At 48.8% G+C, this 24,855-nt stretch overlaps 4 protein-coding genes across 4 annotated transcripts; 3 read left to right on the forward strand and 1 right to left on the reverse strand.

Annotated features, from left to right (window-relative positions):
• Positions 1-2,347: 2,347 nt before the first annotated feature.
• Positions 2,348-4,427, forward strand: Chchd10 (coiled-coil-helix-coiled-coil-helix domain containing 10). Its single transcript, XM_013014322.1, has 4 exons — positions 2,348-2,487; positions 2,767-2,986; positions 3,996-4,143; positions 4,254-4,427. Exons 1-4 carry the CDS (start codon positions 2,447-2,449, stop codon positions 4,271-4,273), a joined length of 429 nt encoding a protein of 142 aa, XP_012869776.1. The 5' UTR covers positions 2,348-2,446; the 3' UTR covers positions 4,274-4,427.
• A 411-nt stretch (positions 4,428-4,838) lies between these two features.
• Positions 4,839-7,447, reverse strand: LOC105984249 (chromosome unknown open reading frame, human C22orf15). Its single transcript, XM_013014358.1, has 6 exons — positions 6,926-7,447; positions 6,216-6,302; positions 5,992-6,123; positions 5,727-5,801; positions 5,471-5,631; positions 4,839-5,191 (listed from the first exon to the last, which is right to left on the reverse strand). The coding sequence occupies exons 1-5, from the start codon at positions 6,948-6,950 to the stop codon at positions 5,492-5,494; spliced, it is 459 nt and encodes a 152-aa protein (XP_012869812.1). The 5' UTR covers positions 6,951-7,447; the 3' UTR covers positions 4,839-5,191; positions 5,471-5,491.
• An 8,492-nt stretch (positions 7,448-15,939) lies between these two features.
• On the forward strand, positions 15,940-17,552 carry Vpreb3 (pre-B lymphocyte 3). The gene is made up of 2 exons (XM_013014363.1): positions 15,940-16,014; positions 17,128-17,552. The coding sequence occupies exons 1-2, from the start codon at positions 15,963-15,965 to the stop codon at positions 17,448-17,450; spliced, it is 375 nt and encodes a 124-aa protein (XP_012869817.1). The 5' UTR covers positions 15,940-15,962; the 3' UTR covers positions 17,451-17,552.
• Positions 17,553-22,786: 5,234 nt separating this feature from the next.
• Positions 22,787-24,065, forward strand: Znf70 (zinc finger protein 70). The gene is given in 3 exon segments (XM_013014248.1): positions 22,787-23,120; positions 23,123-23,619; positions 23,622-24,065. Coding segments are annotated over 3 exon segments (1,275 nt in total).
• The last annotated feature ends 790 nt before the right edge of the window (positions 24,066-24,855 follow it).

The raw sequence follows: 24,855 nt of genomic DNA on the forward strand, positions 1-24,855 counted from the left end.
ACCTTATCTATCAACAGTTCTTTTCTTTAAAATGTCTTTCCCCATTCCCACCCTCCCAAGGTGGGGCTTGAACTCTGGACCTGGGTGTTTTTCCCTTAGCTTTTTCACTCAAGGTTGGTGTTCTACCATTTGAGCCACAGCTTCACTTCTGGCCTTTTGGTACTTAATTGGAGATAAATGTCTCACAAATTTTCCTACTGTAGCTGGCTTTGAACCTCAACGATCAGATCTCAGCCTCCTGAGTAGATATGATTACAAACATGAGCCATCTATGCTTAGATCAAATGCCTCATTTTTAAAAGACTGGTATCAGTGTCTGCCTCAGCCTCCTCTAAGCAATACTAAAGCAAGAGTTTGGTGAGAAATTCATATGTTTTCTGATACAGATGAAAACAGCATTTTTAAAAAATGAAGCATTCGTTTGTATGAGTACCTTAAAATAATCTTGAATGCATCCAGGGGTGCATAACAATCCTTTAGGGGAAACCTACAAGCCATACGCCATCTAGAATGGCCTTTAGGGAGAGGGTGCCATCACTACCAGCCAACAGTGCACTTGGTAGGATAGCTGATCACAGTCAGATTCTTACAGGAGGAATACTCTGATAAGCCTGGAAGGGAAGCTCATTTGGCCAATGGGAACCAGGTGATCAGCAACTTTATGGGCCTGGGAAGGCTGGAGCAAACCTGGCACATCATTGAAGAGGGAATGGCTTATTTTGCACAGAGTAGTTGAAAAGAATAAATGCAAGAGCACAAGAGTGGACATGACTTTCATGCATAGTGGTACAGAATACCTGTGTAGTGTATTGGATCCTGCAGGTATCCTGTTCCCCTTCTCTCATTCACTCATAGAGGAACTGACTTCTGCTTTTGACTTGGTGATCAAAGCCCCACTCTTGGAGTCTCTTGCTTTTGATGATTTTCCAGTGCCAGGTAGCCACCTCCCCAAGGTGCGGGGAAGAAGTCAGGGTCTCTCCCAGTTCTTAGTAGGGGCCATAATATGATCACATCATAGACAGAGATTGGTGGCTCACACCTGTAATCCTCACTACACAGGAGGCTGAGAAATGATGACAATTCAAAGCCAACCTGGTCAGGAAAGTCTGTGAGACTCTATCTGTAAGGTCCGCTCCTGGATGGCGAGCAGACTCCACCCTCCTCGCAGCAAAGTCCCCACCCAGTAACACTATCTACAAATTAACTACTAAAAAAGCTGGAAGTGGAGCTGTGGCTCAAATGATAAGAGTGCTAACCTTGATCAAAAAAGCTAAGGGACAGCTCCCTAGACCTGAATTTAAGACAGAGTACCAGAATAGTAAACAATAATGTGATCTGTCACAGTAACCCAGTAAACACCATAAAAACTGAGTTCCTTCCTGAAGGGTCAGGAAGCATTCTAAATTCCTTCCTCTGGCCTCACCTTAGTCTGGAAGGTGCTGAAATCTTAAATCCTTAGGATTTACATCTGTGTGTGGTTTGATTTTAGTTTGAGCAAGCAGCTCTAGACAGTCCGGCCACACAGCTGGCGGAATGGGCACATTGCTTGAATGTCGCAAAACAAAACACTGTCAGCGTCCAGTGTGGCATCCGTGGGATCAGGAGCCCAGGGAAACAGGCCAGATAGAGCCCAGGAAGTACAATGGAATCAAGGTCCCGCAGATGGAGATCTTAGGTTAGGCACAGCTGGAGGTAGAGCACGCAGAAAATCAAAGCGGCGTTCCTGTGCCCCCTAGTGGCCATTCTAGGCCGTCGCACATCTTCCCGGGCTGGAGGCCACGCCGCTGGTGGTCAACCACTGTCTAGTGAGACGCCTTCCTCACTTGGAGGACCCGCTACCTCCGCTCCAACAGCTTCACTGACATTGCCGACATAAACCTTTGGCGGCTTGTGACCTTGGCCGGTGTCCGCAGGACCCTCCCACCCGGAGCCCGGAGCAGTGAGAGCGCCCCGGGCCACCCTGTTCCACCGGAACCGCGGAGCGATCGGCTCCCACAGGGGCGTGTCCACGAGGCCCCTCCCAACCCCGCCCCCTCGGCCACATGGGCGTGTCCACGTGGCCCCTCCCGATCCCGTCCCCTCGGCCACAGGGGCGTGTCCACGAGGCCCTCCCAACCCCGCCCCCTCGGTCGCAGGGGCGTGTCCACGAGGCCCCTCCCAACCCCGCCCCCTCGGCCACATGGGCGTGTCCACGTGGCCCCTCCCGACCCCGTCCCTTCGGCCACAGGGGCGTGTCCACGAGGCCCCTCCCAACCTCACCGCAGGGGCGTGTCCACGAGGCCCTCCCAACCCCGCCCCCTCGGCCGCAGGGGCGTGTCCACGAGGCCCCTCCCAACCCCGCCCCCTCGGCCGCAGTGACAAGTGCCCCGGCTTCCAGTCTCGGTGACACAGCCGCCGCCAGCCACCGTCTCTGTCTCCTACTGACTTTGGTTCCACCGCCACCACCATGCCTCGGGGCAGCCGCAGTGCGGCCGCTCGGCCAGCCAGGTGTGAGGGGTCCCTAGTCCCGGGAGGAAGGGGGAGAGAGAAACGTGGGCCTCGCATCCCGCGAGGGCCTCCGGAGGGTGACCTTGAGTTCGATCGCGCCATCTTGGCGGGGGGAGGGCGCCGCGCAGCCATCGCGTGTGCAGGACGGTGCGCTCCCCCTTGCTGGGGACGAGCAGGGGTCGTTGCCAGGACCTGCAGACCCCACAGGTCCTTGGCTTGGGATCTGGCCAGAATTAATCTTGCTTCCTCCCCCCGCTTCGCCATTCCCTACCTCTGCAGCCGTCTGGCCACAACTTCTGCCCATCCTCCCGCGCACCCACCACCCTCCGCTGCCGCTCCCGCTCCGGTTCCATCGGGCCAGCCGGGCCTCATGGCACAGATGGCGTCCACAGCCGCTGGGGTAGCCGTGGGATCGGCAGTGGGACACGTCGTGGGCAGCGCTCTTACTGGAGCCTTCAGTGGAGGAAGCTCTGAACCTGCCCAGCCTGCCGCCCAGCAGGTGAGCAGCAGGGCCCAGGAGAAACAGTTCACTCAGGGGGGGTGTCTCTGGTAGGCTGCCCTTGTTCCTCCTTGAAAGGTAAACTCTCTGGGCTCCCAGTGACTTAACACCAACCAGCCCTTTAAAGATAAGGAACAGCTTGGCTCTGGTGGGCTTAAAAACTTGCCCAAGGACACTTAACACGAAGTGGAGGCAGGATGTAGAATTTCCCAAGCTCTTGTTTTCCTCATTCAGGCCCAATATTGTAGCTCCTGGGCCCAAGGATGAAGGTCAGTTCATAACCACAGCTCCTGTTCCCTGATGACCTATCTCCCACTGAAGCTCAATTTGTCTTGAGCCAAATCCAAATTCAGCTTAGCATCTGGGTAAAGGGTCATGAAGATCACTGTGGCTGAGCCAGGATGGTGCTAGAATCTTGGGGGTGGGGCTTGTACTCAGAGTGTGCAGGGCTTTTCTAGAATTTTCTCTACCTTCTTCCCAAGGACCTCCCTCCCTTCTCTCCTCCCTCCCTCACTCTCCCTTCCTTTCTTCTTTTTTTCTTTCTTTCCTTTCTTTTGCTTGAATGCAGGGCCTGGGTACTGTCTCTTAGCTTTTTAACCTTAGGCTAGCACTCTTCTGGCTTTTTGGTGGTTAATTGGAGATAAGAGTCTCATGGACTACCTGGTCTGGCTTTAAACCTGGATCCTCATATCCCAGCCTCCTAAGTAGATAGGAGTAAAGGCATAAGCCACTAGCATCCAGCAACAAAAACAGTTTTGAAGCATCAGGAAACCCTGTCTGTATCATCTTAATGGATTTTAAAAGGCTGCTGCTACTGGCTCATCCTGTTCCATGGGTAGAGCAGCTGTGGTTAGGCAGGCACAAGCTGGCACTGGTCAGCCAACCTACCTGGGACCCTCGGGACACTAGGCTGGGAATTTGTAGAGAGGCAGGTAGCCTCCTGCTTTGAAACTCACTTCTGGGTACCAACCTTGAGTGACCCTGCTGTCTCTTGTATTGTCCATCCTAGGCCCCTGCTCGTGCTGCCCCTCAACCCCTACAAATGGGGCCCTGCTCCTATGAGATCAAGCAGTTCCTGGACTGCTCGACCACTCAGAGTGACTTGTCCCTGTGTGAGGGCTTCAGTGAGGCCTTGAAGCAGTGCAAGTACAACCATGGTGAGCAATTGGATTCCAACCCTGGTAGGGACTGGGAGGGGCAAACCTTCTTCTTGCATCTGCAGGCTGATCACCAATGTATGCTCCCTCTTCTTCCTGCTCCCCCACAGGTCTGAGCTCACTGCCCTGAAGAGTCCTGGGCCATAGCCCTGCTCTCCCCCATCCCCTCACCGACAGCCGGACTATGACGATAGATTGTAGCTGGGACTAGGAATAAGGAAGATGTTTCTCACCCCATGGATAATACCAAAAAAAAGTGCAATTAAAAAGTTTATTTTCGATCACAACCTGCTATCTGCCCTCTTCCTGGCCTGTCTGCTTGGAATACACTGCCTGTTGAGGGGTGGTCAGTGGGAAGAGATGCAGGTCTCATTGTTGTATGCTATCTTAAACACGCATGTTGGGTGGTGAGAGAAGAGCCCTGGTTTCATCCGTACTATAGCCAAGGATACTTTGGGCAGCTCAAAGTAGAATGATAATTAGCCAGATGCTGGTAGCTCATGCCTGTAATCCTAGCTACTCAGGAGGCTGAGACACCGTTGGTAGCCAGCCTAAACAGGAAAATCAATGAGACTCTTAACTCCAATTAACCACCAGAAAAGCGGAAGTGGGCTGTGGCTTAAAGTGGTAGAGTGCTAGCCTTGAGCAAAAATGCTCAGGGACAGTGCACCCAAACTCTGAGTTCAAGCCCCATGAATGACAAAAAAAAAAAAATAGGAAAGCGATGAGGCTTTAGACTGTAGGTCACAATCTCAGGACACTGTTGTCTTTGCCCACAGGGAGACCTGCCACCTTCACCCTTCTGTTTCTGCCTGGGTCCCTTTCTCTGTAGCTACATTTTAAGGGTTTCCCCAAGAGTCCCATATTCTGTCCCACATTCTGCCCCTCTAGCTGATGCAACTACTCAGTAATTTCTAGGTTCTGAAAGAGGAGTTCTGCTGGGCTGCTGTTGGTTTGCAGCTGATCACATGAGGCAGAGGTTATAGTTAGCTTCCTTAGATCTAAGTCCAGCTTGGCCACTTGGCTATGATATGTCAGGTCACAAGGCCTGTTGGGACAGAAAAATAGGCTCTTCAAACCTAGTACAGGCTGTTTCATCACATATTCACTGAGTTTGTTTAGCAGAACACTGACTCTACCACACTCTGTTCCTAAGCTCTGAAAGCATTCCTGCTCGAAGGGTGCTTATATTCCAGCTAGGTAGTAGAACATCTGGATACAACATACAGATGTTGTGTGGGTTTAGTATTGAGGGTTTGCCTCAGCATGCCTTGTGTCTATCCCTCAGGAAGTGATCCCATTTTGGGGTGTTTCTTATTGTTCATACCTTTTCTGCACCTGGCTCCACCTAGCGGGTCCTGGATGGTATGGAGCCTACTCTTCCGGACCTTGAAGGGGGGTCTTGCTCCTGGAGGCCATTCCTAGTGCCGAGACGTCTCCTTCGCTTGTTGCTCATGGCAGAGAGACCTGACAGCCGGCGCAGTTCCTCTGGAAGACCCAAGGATATCCTGCTGGTGGGAGCTGGGAAAACCCAGTAATTCCTGCTGGCACGTCCCCTTTCCTAACTCAACGCTGACACTCACCTGCCAACTCGGGACTCTGGTCATCTAGGTTTTCCAACAGGGACTCATAGCAGTTGGGGGCTCCATTCTCTCCCTCTGTGGAGTATACAGAAAGGACAAAGGATTCCCTGTCACTCTGAATACAAATGCTGGAGGGTTGGGGAGGCTAGGCGGGGTACTGGATCCCAGGTAAGGTAGGGGAGGGGGCAGGGCCTTGAATGGTCTGACCTGACATGACTCTTACATTCCATCATAGCTATAAAGGAGAGTGTTGGGTTCCACTTACTGATGACGCGCACCAGGACATAGGTCCTTCGCTCCTGCAGCAGGGAACTGCCCATAGCGGATGTGGGAGAGGCCTCCAGGCCCTTATCCAGGCTCACTAGATGCCCATCCTCAGCCAAGAGGGCGATGGCCACTGGGAGGACAGGGAGATTGGTTGAGCAAAGCTGGCACTCCTGCCTGGGGACCCACAGTCCCTCTTCCCCGGACGTTTCCCTGACTCCTCACCATCTGAGGTGATCTGCCCCTTCTGCTTCAGGTGAGCAGTGAGGGTTACAAGGCTGCACCAGGGATTCACCAGCATCCAGCAGCCTGCTGTGAGGAAGGGGCAGAAGTGAGTATGTGGGATCCCTGCATGTCTATCCCCTCTCCAGAGCTGCAAATAGGACTAAGGAGCTAGGTCTGGGTAATGGGCACAACAGTCCAGACAATTGCTGTCTACCTGTGTTGGAGACTTACTCCTGACTAGAGGTGGGATTGGACCTACCAGACAGGATCCCTAGTATTGGCTACTCCTAGTTAACCCCGCCCCCTGCGCATTAGGACGGCCCCCTGGCGCTGACCACGCCTCTCCGGAGGGGCCCTCCTCCAAGCGCTGCAGGCCCGCCCCCTTCCACCTTCCGGAAGGGGCGGGAGGGGAGGGTGGGGAGGATTAGCAACTACAGCTTCGGACTTCAGACGCAATCTGAAGCAATCTGAAGCTTGAGTCGTGCAAAACTGGGCGGCACGGTGGCAGGTACTGGTCCGGTGGAACCCGCGTCAATGAGATCCATACCAGACACAGCTTGGGCGTTCAGCTTTGCCTCCTCCCTAAGCCCCCTTCTCCAAACCTCCATTCCTCTCCCTCTTCCCCCGCACCGCTCCACCCTTCCTCCAGCTCCCCAGAGACTTGCCTCTGAGGGTGCTCCCCCATTCCCACGGCTCCCCTCCCCACTCACCTCCAAACTTGACGGTGATAAACATGGCTTACAGCGGGGAAGAAGACAGACCCGGAGGCTTTGATATCCTGACTCCTGCCACAGATTTGAGTTCGATTGCGGAGTGGGACCCGGTCGCCGAGGTGTGTGCTGGTGAGGGTGGAGGGAGGGGTGGGCCCAGACTCCAGCTGAGGCACCTGCTCAGACCAAGGCCTCTGGAGCCCCTCGTCCTGCCGCCTCTGGCTGGGTCAGAACCGCACCCCCATCCTCCCAGCTGGTCTCCAAGGCAGTGAGAGCCGCCAGTCTCGACAGGAAATGCCTTACCCCCAGTATCCTGGAAACGACCCTGATGGGGCGGGCTCCTCAGGCGGGGCTCCGCGCAGCCCGCAGTGGGAATCCAGACCCGGGTTCCAGAGGCTCGGGATGATGGCTGCGGAGACCAGCCCTCCAGGGAAGAACAGTCCTCATCCAGTGCCTTTTCCCTGCCTCCCGGATCTCTAGCTATCCTTGTTTGTTTTGGGCCATGGCTTGAGTTTAGCGTTAGCACAGCGCCTCTCCGGTTTTCTGGTGATTTAACTGGAGAGGAGTCTCTGGGACTTTCCTGCCTAGGCTGGCTTTGAGCCCCAATCCTCAGCTCTCAGCCTCCTGAAAATAGCTAGGATTATAGACATTAGCCACCAGCGCCAGACTTACCCTTGTTTCTTTTCCCCTTTGTTACTTGAATGTATTGAGGTACATTTAAAAATAGTAAAATTTACTTTTTCTCTTCTTCTGTCGGTCGTGGGGCTTGAACTCAGGGCCTGGGTGCTGTCCTTGAGCTCATCAGCTGAAGGCTAGTGCACCACTTCCGGTTTTCTAGTGGTTTAATGGAGATAAGAGTCTCACGGACTTTCCTGCTGGGCTAGCTTTGAACGGTGATCTTCAGATCTCAGCCTCCTGAGTAGCTGGGAATAGACGTGAGCCACCAGCGCCAGCAAAATTTACTCTTTTCTATGATTGCTGTGTGTGTGTGTGTGTGTGTGTGTGTGTGTGTGTGTGTGTGTGTGTACTGGATAAGTCCTCTACAATTTGAACTATGGCTCCCATTTCCACCTTTTTTGTAATTTTTTTTTTGGAGGGGGTCATGGGTCTTGAACTCAGGGCCTGTGTGTGTCCCTGAGTTTTTTGCTCAGGACTGGTGCTCTATCACATTGAACCACAGCTCCACCTCTGGGTTTTTGGTGGTTATGAGAGATAAGAGTCTCACAGACTTTCCTACCTGGGCTGGCTTTGAACCCTGATCCTCAGATCTCAGACTCCTGAATAGCTAGGATTACAAGCGTGACATACCAGCACTTGGCTATTTTTTTTCCCCCAAGACAGGATCTTACTAACTTGCCAAGATTAAATTCAAATTCAAGGTCCTCCTGCCTTCGTTTCCCAAGTGAGTAGCTGGGATTACAGGCATGCACCACCATATCCAGTGTATTCAAATATTAGCAGATCTCATAAAACCAGTGTAGCTTCAAACCAACTGTCATCTCCCAAGTCGCATTGTACTACTTTGAGGTTGTAAAAGTTGTCAAGTTGTTAAGCCCTAATCTCTTCCCCTTCCTCCAATAACTGAAGCTGGGAAATGAGAGGAGGGAATCTCCTGCATGTATATAGAAGAGTTATTTACAAAAGGCTTTGCCAGAACCACAACCTTACACAAAGGCCACCGAAACCTTACACAGAAATACTTCCTTCTACAAGGGCGTCTGCCCAACAACTGTGTGTTTAATCTTGGACTGAGGCCACCCTTGTTACTGATCCTAGTAGCCAAGGATTATTGTTTCAAACTACCATATGTAACTCATTTTACCTTCAAAAACCTCCTCTTGGCCAGGTACAGTGGCACACGACTATAATTCCAACTACTTGAGAGGCAAAGAGAGAGAGTATCACCATTTAAGGTCAGCTGGGCAAAAAATTGAGACTAACTCAAGCAACATGTTTGGCATGGAGGTTTGTGTTTGTAGTTCCAGCTACATGGGAGGTATAGGTAGGAATATTGCCTTCCATAACTGACACTGGGCAAACATTCAAGACCTTATCCACAAAGTAACTAAAGCTAAAACGCTAGGGAAGTGGCTTAAATGGTAGAGCAGGTATAAGACCTTGAGTTCAAAACCAAGTATCACCACCAAAAACTTTCTCTTCCATAATGGGCACTGGTGGCTCACACCTGTAATCCTAGATACTCAGGAGGCTGAGATCTGAAGATTGAATTTTGAAGCCAACCTTTGCAGGAAAGTCTGTGAGACTCTTATCTCCAATTATCAGTAAAAAGCCAGAATTGGAGTTGTGGTTCAAAGTGGTAGAGCACTAGCCTTGAGCAAAACCGCTCAGAGACAGCATCCAGGCCCTGAGTTCAAAACCCTTGTTTGAAGCCAGCTTGGGCAGGAAAGTCTATGAAATTCTTATTTCTAATTAACTATCAATAGAAGCCAGAAGTGGAGCTATGGCTCAAGTGCTAGAACATTAACCTTGAGCAAAAAAGCTTAGGCACAGTTTTCAGGCCCTCAGTTCCAGGACTGACCAAAAAGCAAAACTTCCTCTTCTTTAGTCTTCTTGAATAACTTACAGTTTACAATAGCATAGATACTTCTATTGCAATATTATTTTATTCCTAAATAAACTTAATCTTTCAACATCTCTATTACTTAGTCCACCCTGGCATCCACTGTTCTGTTTTTTTTCTTTGTTGTTATTTGTTCTTTTGTTTTTTTTTTATTTTGGGTCCTGTCGTAGGCCTGAATTCTGGGCCTGGGCGCTGTCCCTCAGCTCTTCAGCTCAAGGCTAGTGCTCTACCACTTGAGCCACAGCACCACTTCCGGCTTTTTTTTTTGCTTATGGGTGCTGAGGAATCGAACCCAGGGCCTCAAGCATGCAAGGCAAGCGCTCTACCACTGAGCCACCTTCCCAGCCCATGTTATTTGTTCTTCTGTTGGAACTTTCTGCATCTGGCTTCTCTCATTCAGTGTGATGCAGCCAAGGTCATCCAGGTGGTTCTATGTCAGTACTTCTTTCCTTTTCCTCCCAGTTCCATTGCCTGTTGGTTGATCTACTCACCTGTTGTTTTTTGGCTTGTTTCTAGTTTGGGGAAATTATGAACAAAGCTAATATAAACATTTTCCTTCAGGTTCTTGGGGGAGCAGAGAGTTTCATTTCTCTGGCCTAGTAAATACCATAAGAGGGACTGCTGGCTCATTGGCTGAATGTAGGTTTAACTTCAAAAGACACTGTGAATATGTTTTCCAGTGAGGCCCAACTACTTTGCATTGTTCTACTTTTGTCTTATCTCTAGGCTTCACAGATCCAGAACAATCTAGCAATCCACAAACATTTGTGGATTACCAGCTCTTCTGCTTCCATTTTTCTCTCTTTTCTTCCTTCTTTTGTTTTTTTTTCCTCTGTTGGGTATCAAACCCAGGACATGATGCATGCTAAGTATGGAGGTAAATGTGTATGTGGGCCCTACTCAGAGGGATGAAAAGTGTGTGTGTGTGTCACACTCAGCTACATCCCTAACCTAGCGACTTGCCACCAACTCCTTTCTTTCTTTTTTTTTTTTTTTTTGTCGGTCTGGGGCTTGAACTCTGGGCCTGGGGCGCTGCCCTCAGCTCTTCAGCTCAAGGCGAGCGCTCTACCACTTGAGCTACGGCGCCACTTCCGGTTTTCCGGTGGTTTATTGGAGATAGGAGTCTCATGGTCTCTCCTGCCCGGGCTGGCTTTGAACCGCGATCCTCAGATCTCAGCCTCCTGAGTAGCTAGGATTACAGGCGTGAGCCACCAGCGCCCGGCCAACTCCTTTCTTATATTTGTCTCTCTGCCTTTTCTCTTTGTTTCCCTCTTCCTCCTCTCCTTTTCCTCTTTCTCTCTCTTTCTCTCTTTCTTTTCTTTCTTTCTTTCTCTCTCTCTCTCTTTCTTTCTTTCTTTCTCTCTTAGGCTTCCTGCATTGTTTCTAAGATCACAGGTTAGGCCACTCTGTTGAGCTTCCCTTCTGTGGAGATGGAGTCTAGGGCTTTTCTGGGCTGGCTGGTCTCAAATCTCAATCTTTTCATTCTCAGCCTTTAAAGTAGTTTAGGATGATAGGCATGAGCCCTGACATCTAGCTAGGTCTCCTTTCTTTCTGTCTCTACGGTCTTTTATTTAACCTGATTTTCTTCTTCCTGTATGATTCCTTTAATTGATTTTCTTTTTTCTATTTCTATCTAATTCATTCTTTCTCTTTTTATGTTCCCCTACTATCTTCCCTCTTTCTTCTTCTGTCTCCTGCCCTCCTCCCCTACCACCCTTCACCAAACCCTTCCTGAGTGCTAAGAGGATTATCTCCATGATTTGGCTGTCCTGTCCTCTGTGGACAGATTTCTGGACAGCAAGATATGATGGGTAGACCTTCCAGGCAGCTCACCGTTGGTTCCTTCTGTCACTGAATTAGCACTATTTTTCTTGAATGGCTTCAGTGTTCTCACCTATAAAAGGGACTGAACCCCATGATCTAGCCAGGTTGCTAAAGTTTAAAAGTCTTAACACTTTTTGGTTGGTACTGTTGTTTTGACACAGCATTTCACTTTGTCGCTCATTCTGGCCTCAAACTCATGATCCTCTAGCCTGACTTCTGAGTGCTGGAATAAGTAATGTCATGCCTAACATAAATATAATAATATTTAGAAAGCTATCTCTAGGGCTGGAGGTGCTAAAGTGGTGGAATAGTGCCTGCCTAACAAGTTCAAACCCCAGTAGTGCCATAGGTTGTAGTGCTGATCAGCACTGTGTGTTTCCTGCAGATCATAGCTCAGGAAGCACTAAGGGTGGAGAGTTCAATGCCAGAGTCTAGAGCCAGACTTCAGAAGAAAAGGTCATTCATTCCAGGCCTGGAATGTGTTAGCTGTGTTAGTGGCTCCTCTTCAGTGCCACCATAGAGAAGGGAGCCTTTAATCTGAGTGTCATGGAAATCCTTAATGAGATGTCAGGAATGGAGTGAGGTACCCAGGGGGCTTTATAACTGAAAGGATCCATCACATCCATCCCAGGGGACCACACAGAGGCAGGCAGGCACAGGAGAAAGATTATTACAAGGTTTATTAGAGGAGCCATATTTCCCCTGGAGAGGGAGCACATAGCACCCTCCACTGTCTAGGTAGCAGCAGGATCTGGGGGGTAGAAAGGGAGGGGCCAGCTGTATGGCGGGAACTTCAGAGCTGAGCTTTTGCTCAGGTCTGGGAAGAGCTGAGGACCAAAGGTGGGCATAATGCTTACAATAACTGCCCCCAAGATTACTCTGGAGGCTTCAGTTAAAGAGAGCTCATGTTGTTTTGAGAGTAGCAAGTGTGTGTTGTTTTGAGAGTAGTAGTAGTAGTGTGTGTGTGTGTGAGAGAGAGAGAGAGAGAGAGAAAGAGAGAGAGAGAGAGAGCACACATGCAAGCTACTGGGGCTTAAATTCAGGGCCTTGACACTCTTCCTTAGCTTTTTTGCTCAAGACTGGTGATCTACCACTTGAGCCATAGCTCTATTTTCCAGCTTTTCGGTGGTTAATTGGAGACAAGCATCTCAAGAGTTTTCCTGCCTAACCTGGCTTTGAACCTTAATTCTCAGATCTCAGTCTCTTGAATAGCTAGGATTACAGGCATGAGCCACAGGTACCCAGTTTCAGCTCACAGTTTTAAATTGTTATTTATAGACTCAGCAATAGTGAGGTAAGATCTGAGGAGACCACTGAACTTGCTGAGAGTTCATTACTTACAGCTTCTATGAAGAGGAGGTGCCACACAGGGAATCACTAGGGTTGGTCAAGAAACAGGAAGAGGAAGAACTGTGGTTTCTGCAGTTTATGTTCCTTGAGAGATGAACATAATAGGTTCAGTGTGAGACTTATAATGGAGGGAGTTGGGGGTGTGGGCTCAGGATTGGCTGGTTTGCACTTGAAAAACACACAGCAATTGACTGTCTCCACAAACTGGATAACCTTGAGAGGGTATAGGGTCAGTAAGTCCCCAAACATTGGAATAAAATTTTTTTTAAAAAAGTCGGGCACCAGTGGCTCACGCCTGTAATCCTAGCTACTCAGGAGGCTGAGATCTGAGGATCATGGTTCAAAGCCAGCCCAGGCAGGAAAGTCCGTGAGACTCTTATCTCCAATAAACCACTAGAAAACTGGAAGTGGTGCTGTGGCTCAAGCGGTAGAGCTCTTGCCTTGAGCTGAAGAGCGCAAGGACAGCGCCCAGGCCGAGTTCAAGCCCCACACCCGACAAAAAACAGAAACAAAAAAAAAATTAAAAACTTAAAACTGCATGCCAGTGATGCATACTTATAATGCTAGCTACCCAGGTGGCTGAGACCCAAGGATCTTGGTTCAAAGCCAACCTGGGCAGAAAACTGTGAAATTCTTATTGCCAATTTATCACCCAAAGTCAGAAGTGAAGTTGTGGCTCAAGTCATAGAGCACTAGCCTTGAGTGAAAAAGCTAAGGGACAGTGCCCAGGCCCTGAGTTCAAATCCCAGAATTGGCACAAAAGAAAAAAAAATGATATGCTTAATGTGTTGGTTTTCTTTCTATTATAGTAACAATCAACTTAAAAGGAGGAAAGGTTTATTTTGACTTACAGTTTTGGAGGCTTTAGTCCAGGCTTAAGTAGCCACATTGCTTTGGAGTCTGTGGCAAGGCAGTACACTATGGTAGGAGTATGTAGTAAAAAATGAAATTTCTTACTTCATGGTGGCCAGGGAACCAAGAGTGAGTTTGGAAAGGGGTAAATTATCCCCTTCAAGGGCAAGTCCCTAGTGACCTATGATCTTCCAGTAGCTCCACCTCCTAAAGGCTCCACCATCTTTCCCAATTGTTCCATAAGCTGTTAATACATCAATCAGTCTCTGAGGGACATTCTAGATCCTAACTAGAGCACTTAATCAATGCAGTGTGTTCAGCACTGAGCCAACACAGACTATCTTTGTATCTCGACTACCCTCCAGCTTCCAACATGTTCATTTTCATTTCCCAGATGGGAAAACTGAGACACTTCAAGGGGAAATAACTTATTTGAAGTCATACAGCAAATAACATGTCTGAAAACTTGGGTTTGAATCCCAAGGTTGGAAAGCACCACAGCTGTCCTCTTTGTGGCAGATGAAAGGGATTAACAATGTTAAGGATGCTGAGGATGTGAAGTCTCTAGAATTTTTACCTGCTGGCGAAAGTGAAGCTAGTGAAAATGAACCCTGCGAAGTGAAAAGTATACACTTCCTACCAGTCCTAGATGTCTCTCCAAAGAGAGAGGCAGAGAGAGGAGAGGAAAGAGAGGAGAGGAAAGTGTGCATGTGTGAGACAGAAAGAGAACAGGTACATCTCTTTTGGTTGATAGGAATGGCTGCAGCAATTTTATTGGGTGTGGCCAAAGAGCAGAAACCCCCAGATGTTTAATAGCAGGACAATGGCTATACTAATTATGATGCATTCACAGAATGAATTACATATAGCTAAGAGAATGATACCCATAAACACACACACACACACACACACACAAATGACTCTTAATATTGGATAAAACATGTCAACATGCACACATACACAGAGACAAAACATACACTGTCATTCCATTTAGAGTGTCTAAAGCAGGCATAATTAATCCGATAGATGGTGTCATTGGTTCATACTTACAATTCTAGCTACTCTAGAGATTGAGAGCTGGAGGATCAAAATTCAAAGCCAGCCTAGGCAGCAAAATGTACAAGACTCCATCTCCAAAATAACCATCAAAAAGCTGGTCTGGAAGCTTGGAGCAACTGTTAGAGCACCAACTGTAAGCAAGATATTCTAAAGCTTGAGGCTGGATGAGTTTAAGCCCTCCCTGATCCTGGGGGTAAGTGATAAAGTTCCAGGGATACCTCCCTTAGGGGTTGTTAGTTTCCTGTTACCATAACTAACTCCTAAAGGCAGTCAACTTTTTTTTGTTTGTTTGTTTCAGTTGTGGGGCTTGAACTCAGGGCCTAGAAGCTGCCCCTGAGCTTTTCTGCACAAAGACAGTGCTCTATCACTTTGAGCCACAGCTACACTTCTCGTTTTCTGGTGGTTAATTGGAGACAAGTGTCTCACAAACTTTCCTGCCCAGGCTGTCTTTGAACTGCAATCCTTAGATCCCAAGTTTCCTGAGTAGCTAGGATTACAGGCGACTGAGCCACCAGCACCAGGCAAGGTACTCATTTTATAAAGAGGAAAGATCGTTTCATTTCACTGTGTGGGAGGCTGGTCCTGTTGCTACTGGGTATGTGGCAAGTCAGTATATCATGGCGGAGAGTGTGAAGTGGAACAAAGCCACTTCATAGTGGGCCAGGAAGCAAAAGAGAGAAGGAGCTGGGGTCCCACAATCTCCTTTAAGAGCATACTCCCACTGGCCTGAAGACCTTCTGTAGACCACACCTCCCCATAATGCCAAGCTGAGGACCAATCCTTTAACTTGAGGTCTGGAGGAGTGAACGGTGTTGACTGTATGAAGGGCTGTCCTCTGCAGAAATGGAAATGCTCTAAATCTTGATTTAATGGAAGTTGTAGGAGTGATATTTTTGGGTGTCTTATGCACATAATGTATATGCATAATATATATTATAAAATTATATAATTAAGGTTTATGTACTTTCTTCTATGCTAGTTATACCTCAGTATAAAAGCAGATTTTTGAGGCTGGAGATGGAAGCATTTGCCTAGCTTATTTGAGGCCCTGAACTGATGCCCAGTGTAAGAAGCCGCAGAAGCAGAAGAGAAGGAGGAGGAAGAAGAGGAAGAAGAAAGGAGGAAGAGGAAGATTCCAACCTTCTGTTATAACTGCACAAGTGGGCTTTCAGGCTTCTGATCTCCCAAGGCCCATGTGTCAGGACCTTGATATTTGGGGAGAGAGGGCCTGGGTTGGCTCCAGTCACACCCTTTCCTTCTCAGTCACGGGTATGATTTGCATGCTCTCTTGTGGTCTAGCAGCCTCCCCAGCCCGGTGTCCTTCAGTACTAGGAGCATAGCCCAATAAACTCCCTGCCTGTTTCTCTGGCCATGGCCTGCACCCAGAACCTGTTTCTCCTTTTGATGGGAGCCTTTCTGGCAGGTGAGCCCTCCCTTGGCCTGTCTCACTTGGGGGTAGGTTGTGGTGGTTGGCACTGGCCTGAAAAGGCTCTGGCAGGGAAGCATATCAATAGGGACAGTGGGGAGTATCTGACCCTCTGTCAGATAGAGAGGAGACTTGAGCCCAGGCAGCTTTGCCCCTGACCCTGGGACAAGTCACTTTCTTGTGTGAGCTGTGGTTTCTCCAGGGGTTGACGATCAGGTCCCTATTTTCCTTTGGGCCATCTCTGGGGCCCCTGAGGTGATTAGACCCGATCATCTTTCACAGGGGAAGCTGGTATTGGCTGTTCCTTACCCCTAAAGGGCCAGGCCACCAAGGTAACCTAACCTTGAGCAGGTTCCCAGCAGCCAGTGGCCTGAGGGTGAAAAGGTGGATAATGCAGCTCGGAGGTTCTTGGAGAGGGATGGCTCATCTGTAGCTGGAGTTTGAAATAGCTTTCAGAGTGAGCGGAGTGGGTAGCCAAGACACCCAAAAAATGCCAGTCTCATGCTTGAATATTAATTTCCTAATTGAATGTTGATTTTTTTTTTTTTGGTACTGGGGCTGGGGCTTGGGGGCTGGGGGCTGTTTCTGAGTGCTTTTGCTCCAGTCTAGCACTCTCTTACTTGAGCTACAGCTTCACTTCCAGCTTTTTGTGATTAATTGGAGATAAAGAGTCTTATGAACTTTCCTGTCTGGACTGGCTTTGAACCGAGATCCTCAAATCTCAGGCTCCTGATTAGCCAGGACTATACACACAAGCAACTTGCCCCCCAGCTTTGAATGTGGATTCTTAAGACTTTGGAACAGAGACTTAGGGGGTTACTAACTGCAAAGTCCTCATTGGTAGAGGGAAATGAAGGTACGGAGAGGGTACTCCAAGTTACATGGAACCATATCTCCCATGCCCAGTACAGACCCAATCTCATGGCAGTGGGCTCTAGAAGTGGTAGCCACCTTGGAGTCAGAGCAGAGAGGTAGGCAGGAAGTCTGCTGGGTTGTGCTCCAGGTATTTAGGGGGACAGGGCTGGGGAGGCTGCTATACCCCAACCATTCCTAGGCATGGGCAGGAGAAAAGGGGACCAGGCCAGGTCTAAGTAGATCTATTTCTCTCAGTCTTACAGCCAGTCCTAGCCCAGCCGGATGCACTGCTGGTCTTCCCAGGCCAAGTGGCCCAACTCTCCTGCAGACTCAGCCCCCAGCATACCACCATCTTGGACTATGGTGTGTCCTGGTACCAGCAGCGGCCAGGCAGTGCCCCCCGCCTCCTTCTCTACTACCATTCAGAGGAGGACCACTATCGGCCTGCTGACATTCCTGATCGATTCTGGGCTGTCAAGGATACAGTCCACAATGCTTGCGTCCTGACCATCAGCCCTGTGCAGCCTGAGGATGATGCAGATTACTTCTGCTCTGTTCATTATGGTCTTGATCTCTAGGGATGGGATATGGAATGAATCTCTCTTTTCTGCCCTTGACTTTGGATCCCTCTCTTTCTCAGTCTTGCTTCCTTCCTTCCTTTGTAAAATGGATTAACCACATACAGCTTGTCAACAACAGTCATTATGGGGGCCATGTGATCCTGGCTGAAAAGCAATTGGTTGGTCTGGGAGTGTGGGTGTGTGTGAATTGTGGGGTTTGTTGCTGAACAGGAAACACCTGAGATCCCTGGGGAAGTGGCCCTGCTTTGCCCTTATCCCCCAAGGGCTGGGTCTGGTGGCTTGTCTTTCCAATGACCTGAAGTGCTGGGAGGAAGCAGCTCTAGACACCTTCAGCTCACATGATCTGATTGTGGTTATTATAATGCTCATGGGTCTGGGTGGCTGGTCCCCAAGGAGCTCAGGTTGCTGGCTTTGAGAGGGGCAAGCCCTTGCTTCTTCCCTCGAGTCTTTGTACAAGATACTTGATGGGGAAGAAAGGCAGTTGTGTGTGGGTGGTGTGGAGCATGGAAGGGTCTCTGAGGCATTTGAGAGCCAAGGCTGAAGGTAAGTTATGCAGATGGCTGGTGCAGCATCGCTGGACGGGTGTGTTCTTACTGGTCTCGTGGAGAGGCTTTCCTGTTGGCTGTGTAGTCAGATGTGAGCTACCATGGATCAAGTAGGAGGCCTCTGGCTGGAAAGGGCAAATCTTGCCATCAAAAGTAGAGCTGAGTGTCTGGTATAGAGGTTTGTGTAGTTTCAAAAACATCCCTTGGGGGGAGGGGAGGGTATAGATCAGTGGTAGACCATTTGTCCTAGTGTGTATGAGGCCCTAGGTTCTGTCCCCCCAAAAATAACCCAAACCCGAATGCACATAACATCCATCATTCTTCCTGGTGCCTCTGAGAGGGGTCTCATCTACGGAGCAGAGTTGGGCTGCTCAAGGGTACGAAGAAGGTTCTGCCTACACTCAGCCATCTCTTGGGTCTTCACCCTTTCACCTCCCACTCCGGGACCAGGGCTACCTTTCAAAGCAGACTGAATGCAAACAGGACCCCCTGGCTGTGCGGGTACACAGCTTTGGGGAACTTCCAACTCCAGCTCCCAGGTAGTGCCCAGCAGCGCCAGGTGCCAGACTCTAGACTGCTCTTTCCCAGCCTGAGTTTCCTCCTCTGCGCGCCACGAAACGCTAGCCCAGGTGTGTTGTCCCCATGTGCTAGCAAACGCTTTAGGGACGACCGGAAGCTCTGGGCCACCGACAGTTGTTAGGCCGGGGAATAGCAAGACCACTGAGACACCTGGACCTCCGCGAGGCCTTGAGCGGCTTGGGCTGCAGGGGTTCCGCATCAGCCTCTGCCATGCGGGGCCGCTTCGGACGCAGGGTGGAGTTACGCAGGTGAGGCCCCGCTGCGCCTGCCTGCGGCCCGCCCCAGGTGAGTGCCCCCCGTGTCCACCTGGAAGACCCGAATCTGCCTGATCACTTGCCCTTCGATTGGCTCTGAGCGCCAATGTGCCCAATCCGTGCGAAGCCGGTCCGGGGAACCGCGTCGTCTCACCTGCAGCTTGTGCGGGTCGGACACCCGCCGGCCCCTGGCTGGGCAACCCTGACACTGCACTGAGTATTTTTCAGGGGGCCCAGGCCCTGGGGACCACCTGAAAGGTGGGGCGAACGATGCAGGAGGTGTTTGGGGGAAGGCACAGAGTGTTGGGAAGCAAAGGGTCCCAGACCTTCGAATGTGTAGTCAGGAAACATTTAACACACTGTTGGGGACAGATAAAGTAGTGGCAACTTTTTATCTAGAGCAACGAATTCTGGGTGTAGAAGATACATAGTGGAAATAGGAAATTACCAAAAAGGGAACCTTGGAAAACAGTATTTAACAGGTTAAGTGGAGAAAGAGTTGCAACCCATCAAGAAGGAGGAATCAGAAGGCTGGAAAATTTGGGGGAAAAAAAAACCTTTCAGAAACCCAGGAAATTGCTAGTGCCTGTAATCCTAGCTATTCAGGAGGCTGAGATATGAGGATCTCTGTTCCAAGCTAGACCTGGCAGGAAAGTCTCTGAGACTCATCTCCACTAAATTGCCAAAAGCTGAAAATAAGAGTTGTAGCTCAAGTGGTAGAGTTGCTAGTATTGAGCAAAAGAAGCTTAAGGATAGCTCCCAGTTCAAGCCCTGGTACACACATGTACACACACACACACACACACACACACACACACACACACACACACATATCCAAGGGAATAAAAGAAAGTGGGGATGGAGGATTGAGGCCAACTCAAAGTTTTCAGGTATCTAGGTAGGCAACCTGAGGGTTAGTGAAGGAGTAGATTCACTTTGCTAAATCTTTTAATTTTCAAAAGGAAACAAGTGCTGGCTCTTGGTTCTGGTAATACTCAGGAGGCTGAAATCTGAGGATGGACTTTTGAATCCAGCCTAGGCAGGAAAGTGTGAGACATCTCCAAAAAGTCAGAAGTGGGATTGTGGTTCAAGTGGTAGAGCAAAAAGCTAAAGACAACACCTGACACCAGAGATTAAGCCCCAGTTAAATCCAGAAAGACAGAGAGACTGAGGAAAAGACTGAGAGGGAGGAAGGGAGGGAGGGAGGAAGGGAAAGAGAGAGAGAGAGAGAGAGAGAGCGCGGGATAAGGGGAAATCTACTTGAATTTAAGGAAACTGGGGAAGCTCAACTCTTGAAGAGCCAAGCAAAATGTGTCTGTGTGGCAGGATTCCTAAGCTGCCAATTTGCAACTTTTGACAAGTTGGATTTGAGAAGGTAGCCTTGGTGAACAATGCCAGATAGGGTGGGAAGGTGAGCCTAGGAAGAGAGGGATTTGGAAATAAGGCCATTGGATGCTGATGCTGAGGTCTGAAGTCCCAGTTGATGGAACCCAAAATCTGTCCTGGTGCCATGCATAGTTGGCAGCATTTGCCACCTTAGGAGGAACTGGCAGGAAAGGTTGGGAACTAGATAGAAACCCAGGGCAAGTAGGTGAAGAATGTAATGCTGGCCAGACAGTTAAAGGGGTGCCCATAGTTACACTCACTATGGAAAGTAAAGTTCTATGTCAGATAGAGAAAGAGTGGAACTTGAAGAAGAAAACCTGGGTGAAATGGGACATGGGGGGTGGGAGGGGGGAGGCTATTGGGTTTGATGACCTCAGAAAAACAAGAAGGGCTAGAGACTGTGCTGCTGAAGGAGGGGATGGGGTAACAGGAGTGGAAAAGATTTTTATTTTTTTCTCTCATTGCTGGGGATTGACCCCAGGGCCTTCTGCATGCTAGACAAACACTACCCTTGAGCTGGCCTCAGCCTAATCAAAGAGGGTATTTTTACTTGTGTGCTTTTCCATCCATGGCTTTTCTACTGGCTGAAACATTAAAAAGGTCACTTCCAAATTGCAGCAAGTTCCATTATGTCTATTCTGAGTAATTTAGGATGATGTTTTTTAGTTTGTTTATGAGCCTTTTTCTCTAAGCTTGAGTAATTGATAGCATAGTACCTTCGTGTAAAACTGTGAGAATTAAATGAGGTATGTTTATGGAATTTCTAGTACTCCCTGGCATATAGTAGGTGCTCAGTAGTCACATCCTCTAACAAAAAATTTTTTTCCCTTGTGTCTGTTCTGGGGTTGGAACTCAGAGCCTGAGTACAGCTCCTGAGCTTTCCCCCCCCCCCAAACTTAAAGATAGTGCTCTACCACTTGAGCCACAGCTCTGCCTCCAGCTTTTTAATGGTAAATTGGAGATAAGTCTGATGGACTTTCCTGCCTGGGCTGGCTTTGAACTTGATCCTCAAGATCTCAGTCTCCTGAGTAGCTAACAACTTCTTGTTTATTTTCAGTTACGTTTCTCAGTGAGACTCTGAGAGGCCCTCTGAAGTAGAGTGGAAGGCAGAATGAAGTGTTCCAACCTCCTTCCTTTATTCCCTCTAAAATGCCCTGTCCATTGGAGCAGATCTGCTTTCTGTCTGTCTTACTTATTTATATTTTCTAGACAATTATTTTTAATAACAACAACAACAATAATAATAATAAAAGATGTGTTGGGTGCTGGTGGCTCTCATCTGTAATCCTAGCTAACTGGGAGACTGATATCTGAAGATCATGGTTCAAAACCAGCCCAGGAAGAAGAGTCCCTGTGAGTCTTTTATCTCTTATTAACTACTCGAAAACTAGAAATGGAGCTGTGTATCAAAGTAGTAAGCACTAGCCTTGAGTGATAGAGCTCAGGGACAGTGCTCAGGTCCTGAGTTAAGCCCCATGACCAAAAAAAAAAAAAAAGATGTATGACAGTCAGTTGTAGCACAAAAATAAATGGCTTTTCTTCTCTTGGGTCATTTATTCCCCAATGTAGTGTGCTGGGATTGTGTTGTGTTGGATCCTTGGAATTCCTATTAGTACCTAATACTTGTCCTTAGGGAGATGTCCCTAAGCAAAGAGTCTTGTAAATGTGTGACAGACTGTATCCAGCCCCTCAGCTCACAGGGAAAAAGGGGTGGGTGGGGGAATATGTCTGAGATAGTCCAGAGTCTGAGGGCTCAGAAAAGGGGAAAGATTTGGATTGAATGTGGAAGGACCACCTAGTGGCAATCTGAGAACAGGACAAGGACTTTTTAGGAGAAGGTAAAAGCAGTGCAAATGAATTGGTGAGCTGGGTGGTGAGTAGGTTGGAAAAGTGAGAGCTAGAGACAGGGCTGAAAGTGCCAAATAGGAAGGGCCTTGTCCAGTAGTGTGATTACCAAGAGATCCTGAGAAGAAACATGATGCAGATCAGGCTTATGTTTTGGATACTTGCTGCTAGTGTCCATATAGAGTGAGGACCAGAGAAGCAGTTGGTTAGGAAGCAAGTATTGAACATGTTCTGGGGAGTCACTCTGAGACCTGAGCTGCTTGCTTCGTGACAGTGAGGACAGAGGGCAGAGATCCCTTCCTGGCATGAGGCCTCAGGCTGGTAGGATAAAAACTAGAGAGGGTGTAGGATTTTGTCTGGCAGTAGTGCTGTTAAACTAAGGTAGGAGGAATGTGTTCTCTATCTTTCCTAACAAAAGCCACCCACAGCATTATTGTCATCTAATGGCAGAAGGCTTTTCCCCCTATTCCACAATGGCTTTACTTCCTGTTTTTACTCCCCCTTGTAAACCAGTCTAGACACCATGGTGTGACCCTTGGTTGTGCCTTTCTTTCTTGTAGTTGCTTTAGGTAAGTGAAACTTGTCTCTAATTCATCCTCTCAGGGACAAGGTTGTGTCTTACCATCATTTGGTCTTTTCTACTATAGACTTATCATGGAAAAGTATGGCCCAAAGAAGAGTGTTTTAAAGATATCTGATTATTGACAGTGATACCAGATTCACAATGGAGGTTCCCCCAGCAAGCATGTTTGATAACACCTTTATGTTTGAGAACAAGTTAGAGATTCATCAAGAACTTTTCCCAGGTGAGGATCGAGGGAATTCTTTCCTTCATGAAGGAGGCTTGGAGCAAATGGCTGTCATCTATAAGGAGATTCCTCTTGGAGAGCAAGATGTGGAATGGGAGGATTATGGGGGGAATTTCCACCTGTGCTCAAGCCCCATTCCATATCAGAGGATTACCCTTGGGGGCAGATCTCAAGATGAGGATCCATTTGTCCAAACTTTACTTCAGAAATCCGACTCCAGTGTCTCTCGGATAATCCACAGTGGAGAAGAGGAAGCAGGCAGGGTAAGTCACGACTCAATGCACCTCACAGAAGCCTGCATCCCACTAAGCCCTATGCTAGTAATGAGTGCGGAAAGGCCTTCAGCCAGAGCTCCCACTTTTTCTGACACTTGGTCATCCACACTGGGGAGAAGCCCTACCAATGCCAAGAGTGTGGGAAAGCCTTTTGCCAGAGCTCAGCCCTCACCCAACACCAGAAAATCCACACAGGGAAGAGGCCCTATGAGTGTAGGGAATGTGGGAAGGATTTCAGCTGGAGCTCTAGTGTCCAAAAACATGAGAGAATTCATACTGGAGAGAGACCTTCTCAGTGTAAGGAATGTGGGAAAGCTTTCATCCAGAGTTCAGGCCTTAGCCAGCATTGGAAAATCCACACCCTTAAGAAACCTCATGAATGCGACCTCTGTGAGAAAGCCTTCTGTCACAGATCCTACCTCATCCGGCACCAGTGGATTCACACAGGGAAGAAAGCTTACAAGTGTGAAGAACGTGTGGGAAGGCATTCAGCCAGAGCTCCAACCTCATCGAATATTGGAAGACCCACACTGGTGAGAAACCCTACACGTGTCATAAGTGTGAGAAGGCCTTTAGCCGTCGTTCCTCACTCACTGAGCACCAGCGGATCCACACTGGGGAAAAGCCCTATGAGTGTTGTCACTGTGGCAAGGCCTTTTGCCACAGCTCTGCACGGATTCAGCACCAGAGGATCCATCCTGGCAAGAAGCTGTACACCTGTGAGTGTGGCAAAGCCTTCAGACACAGGTTGGCTCTCATTGAGCATTATAAAACCTATTCCAGAGAGAAGCCCTATGGATGTAATCTGTGTGGCAAGTCTTTCCAAAGAAGCTTACACCTTAGCCAGCATCAGAAAATCCATGCTAGTGGAAATCTGGAGAAGGGGAATAGCCATCATCATTTGGAAGCTTTTACATAGCTTTGCCTCTCTGACCCTACCTGTCTCCCTGAGAACAAAGGCCCATGAGGCCCTTCTGGACATCCCCACTGGCAGGAAGGCATCTTGTTAAGCTTGCCACACTCAGCAAGTTTCTCACATGAAAGGAATGGTGGACTACTGGGAGGCAAGCCACGCACACAGAGCTGGCTTCAGTCCTCTCATTCTCATATTTGACTCCCAAGCCTATGAGATTTCATTTTACCCTCTCTCACTCTTCTCAGAGTCCAAAGGAAGTATAAACATTGAGGAAAAGAGTTGAGTTAGTCTCAAGAAAATGCCAGATGAGGGGCTGGGAAGGTGGCTCAGTGGTAGAGCGCTTGCCTTACATGCATGAGGCCCTGGGTTCGATTCCTTAGCACCACATACACACAAAAAGCCGGAAGTGGGCACTGTGCCTTAAGTGGTAGAGCACTAGCCTTAAGCTGAATAGCTGAGGAACAGCGCCCAGGCCCAGAGTTCAGGCCCCATGACTGACAAAAAAAAAGTAGATGTGGTAGAGGGGGAAAAAGAGAATCTCTGCATGGTCAGGGACCAAGGACAAGCAGAACAAGTTAATAGAGCAGAGAAAGTCTGGAGGATTGCTTTGAAGATTAGGGGTGAGGGTAGGGGATCCCAGAGCAGGGTGAGACCCAGAGAGGGTCTTACCCTCTCCTTGGAAGGAGGGTGGATTCTAGCAAATGCTATGTCACAAGCGAACAGATTATTTTGGTACTTATGGTGGCCACAAGATGTTTGACCCCTGGCTTTGACTCAGCAAGGGCACTGGTGC

Source organism: Dipodomys ordii, unplaced genomic scaffold (genome assembly GCF_000151885.1).
Source record: "Dipodomys ordii isolate 6190 unplaced genomic scaffold, Dord_2.0 Scaffold23, whole genome shotgun sequence".
Classification (NCBI taxonomy): Eukaryota; Metazoa; Chordata; class Mammalia; order Rodentia; family Heteromyidae; genus Dipodomys; species Dipodomys ordii.

What these genes read in the sequence shown, in the direction of transcription:
- Chchd10 (XM_013014322.1), top strand. Translation starts at nt 2,447, where the DNA reads ATGCCTCGGGGCAGCCGCAGTGCGGCCGCTCGGCCAGCCAG. An exon ending in GCGGCCGCTCGGCCAGCCAG is followed by an intron (nt 2,488 to 2,766) that starts GTGTGAGGGGTC and finishes CTACCTCTGCAG; the next exon opens with CCGTCTGGCCACAACTTCTG. An exon ending in GCAGTGCAAGTACAACCATG is followed by an intron (nt 4,144 to 4,253) that starts GTGAGCAATTGG and finishes GCTCCCCCACAG; the next exon opens with GTCTGAGCTCACTGCCCTGA.
- LOC105984249 (XM_013014358.1), bottom strand. Translation starts at nt 6,950, where the DNA reads ATGTTTATCACCGTCAAGTTTGGAG. An exon ending in GGGGCAGATCACCTCAGATG is followed by an intron (nt 6,124 to 6,215) that starts GTGAGGAGTCAG and finishes CTGTCCTCCCAG; the next exon opens with TGGCCATCGCCCTCTTGGCT. An exon ending in TGTCCTGGTGCGCGTCATCA is followed by an intron (nt 5,802 to 5,991) that starts GTAAGTGGAACC and finishes TATACTCCACAG; the next exon opens with AGGGAGAGAATGGAGCCCCC.
- Vpreb3 (XM_013014363.1), top strand. Translation starts at nt 15,963, where the DNA reads ATGGCCTGCACCCAGAACCTGTTTCTCCTTTTGATGGGAGCCTTTCTG. An exon ending in GATGGGAGCCTTTCTGGCAG is followed by an intron (nt 16,015 to 17,127) that starts GTGAGCCCTCCC and finishes TATTTCTCTCAG; the next exon opens with TCTTACAGCCAGTCCTAGCC.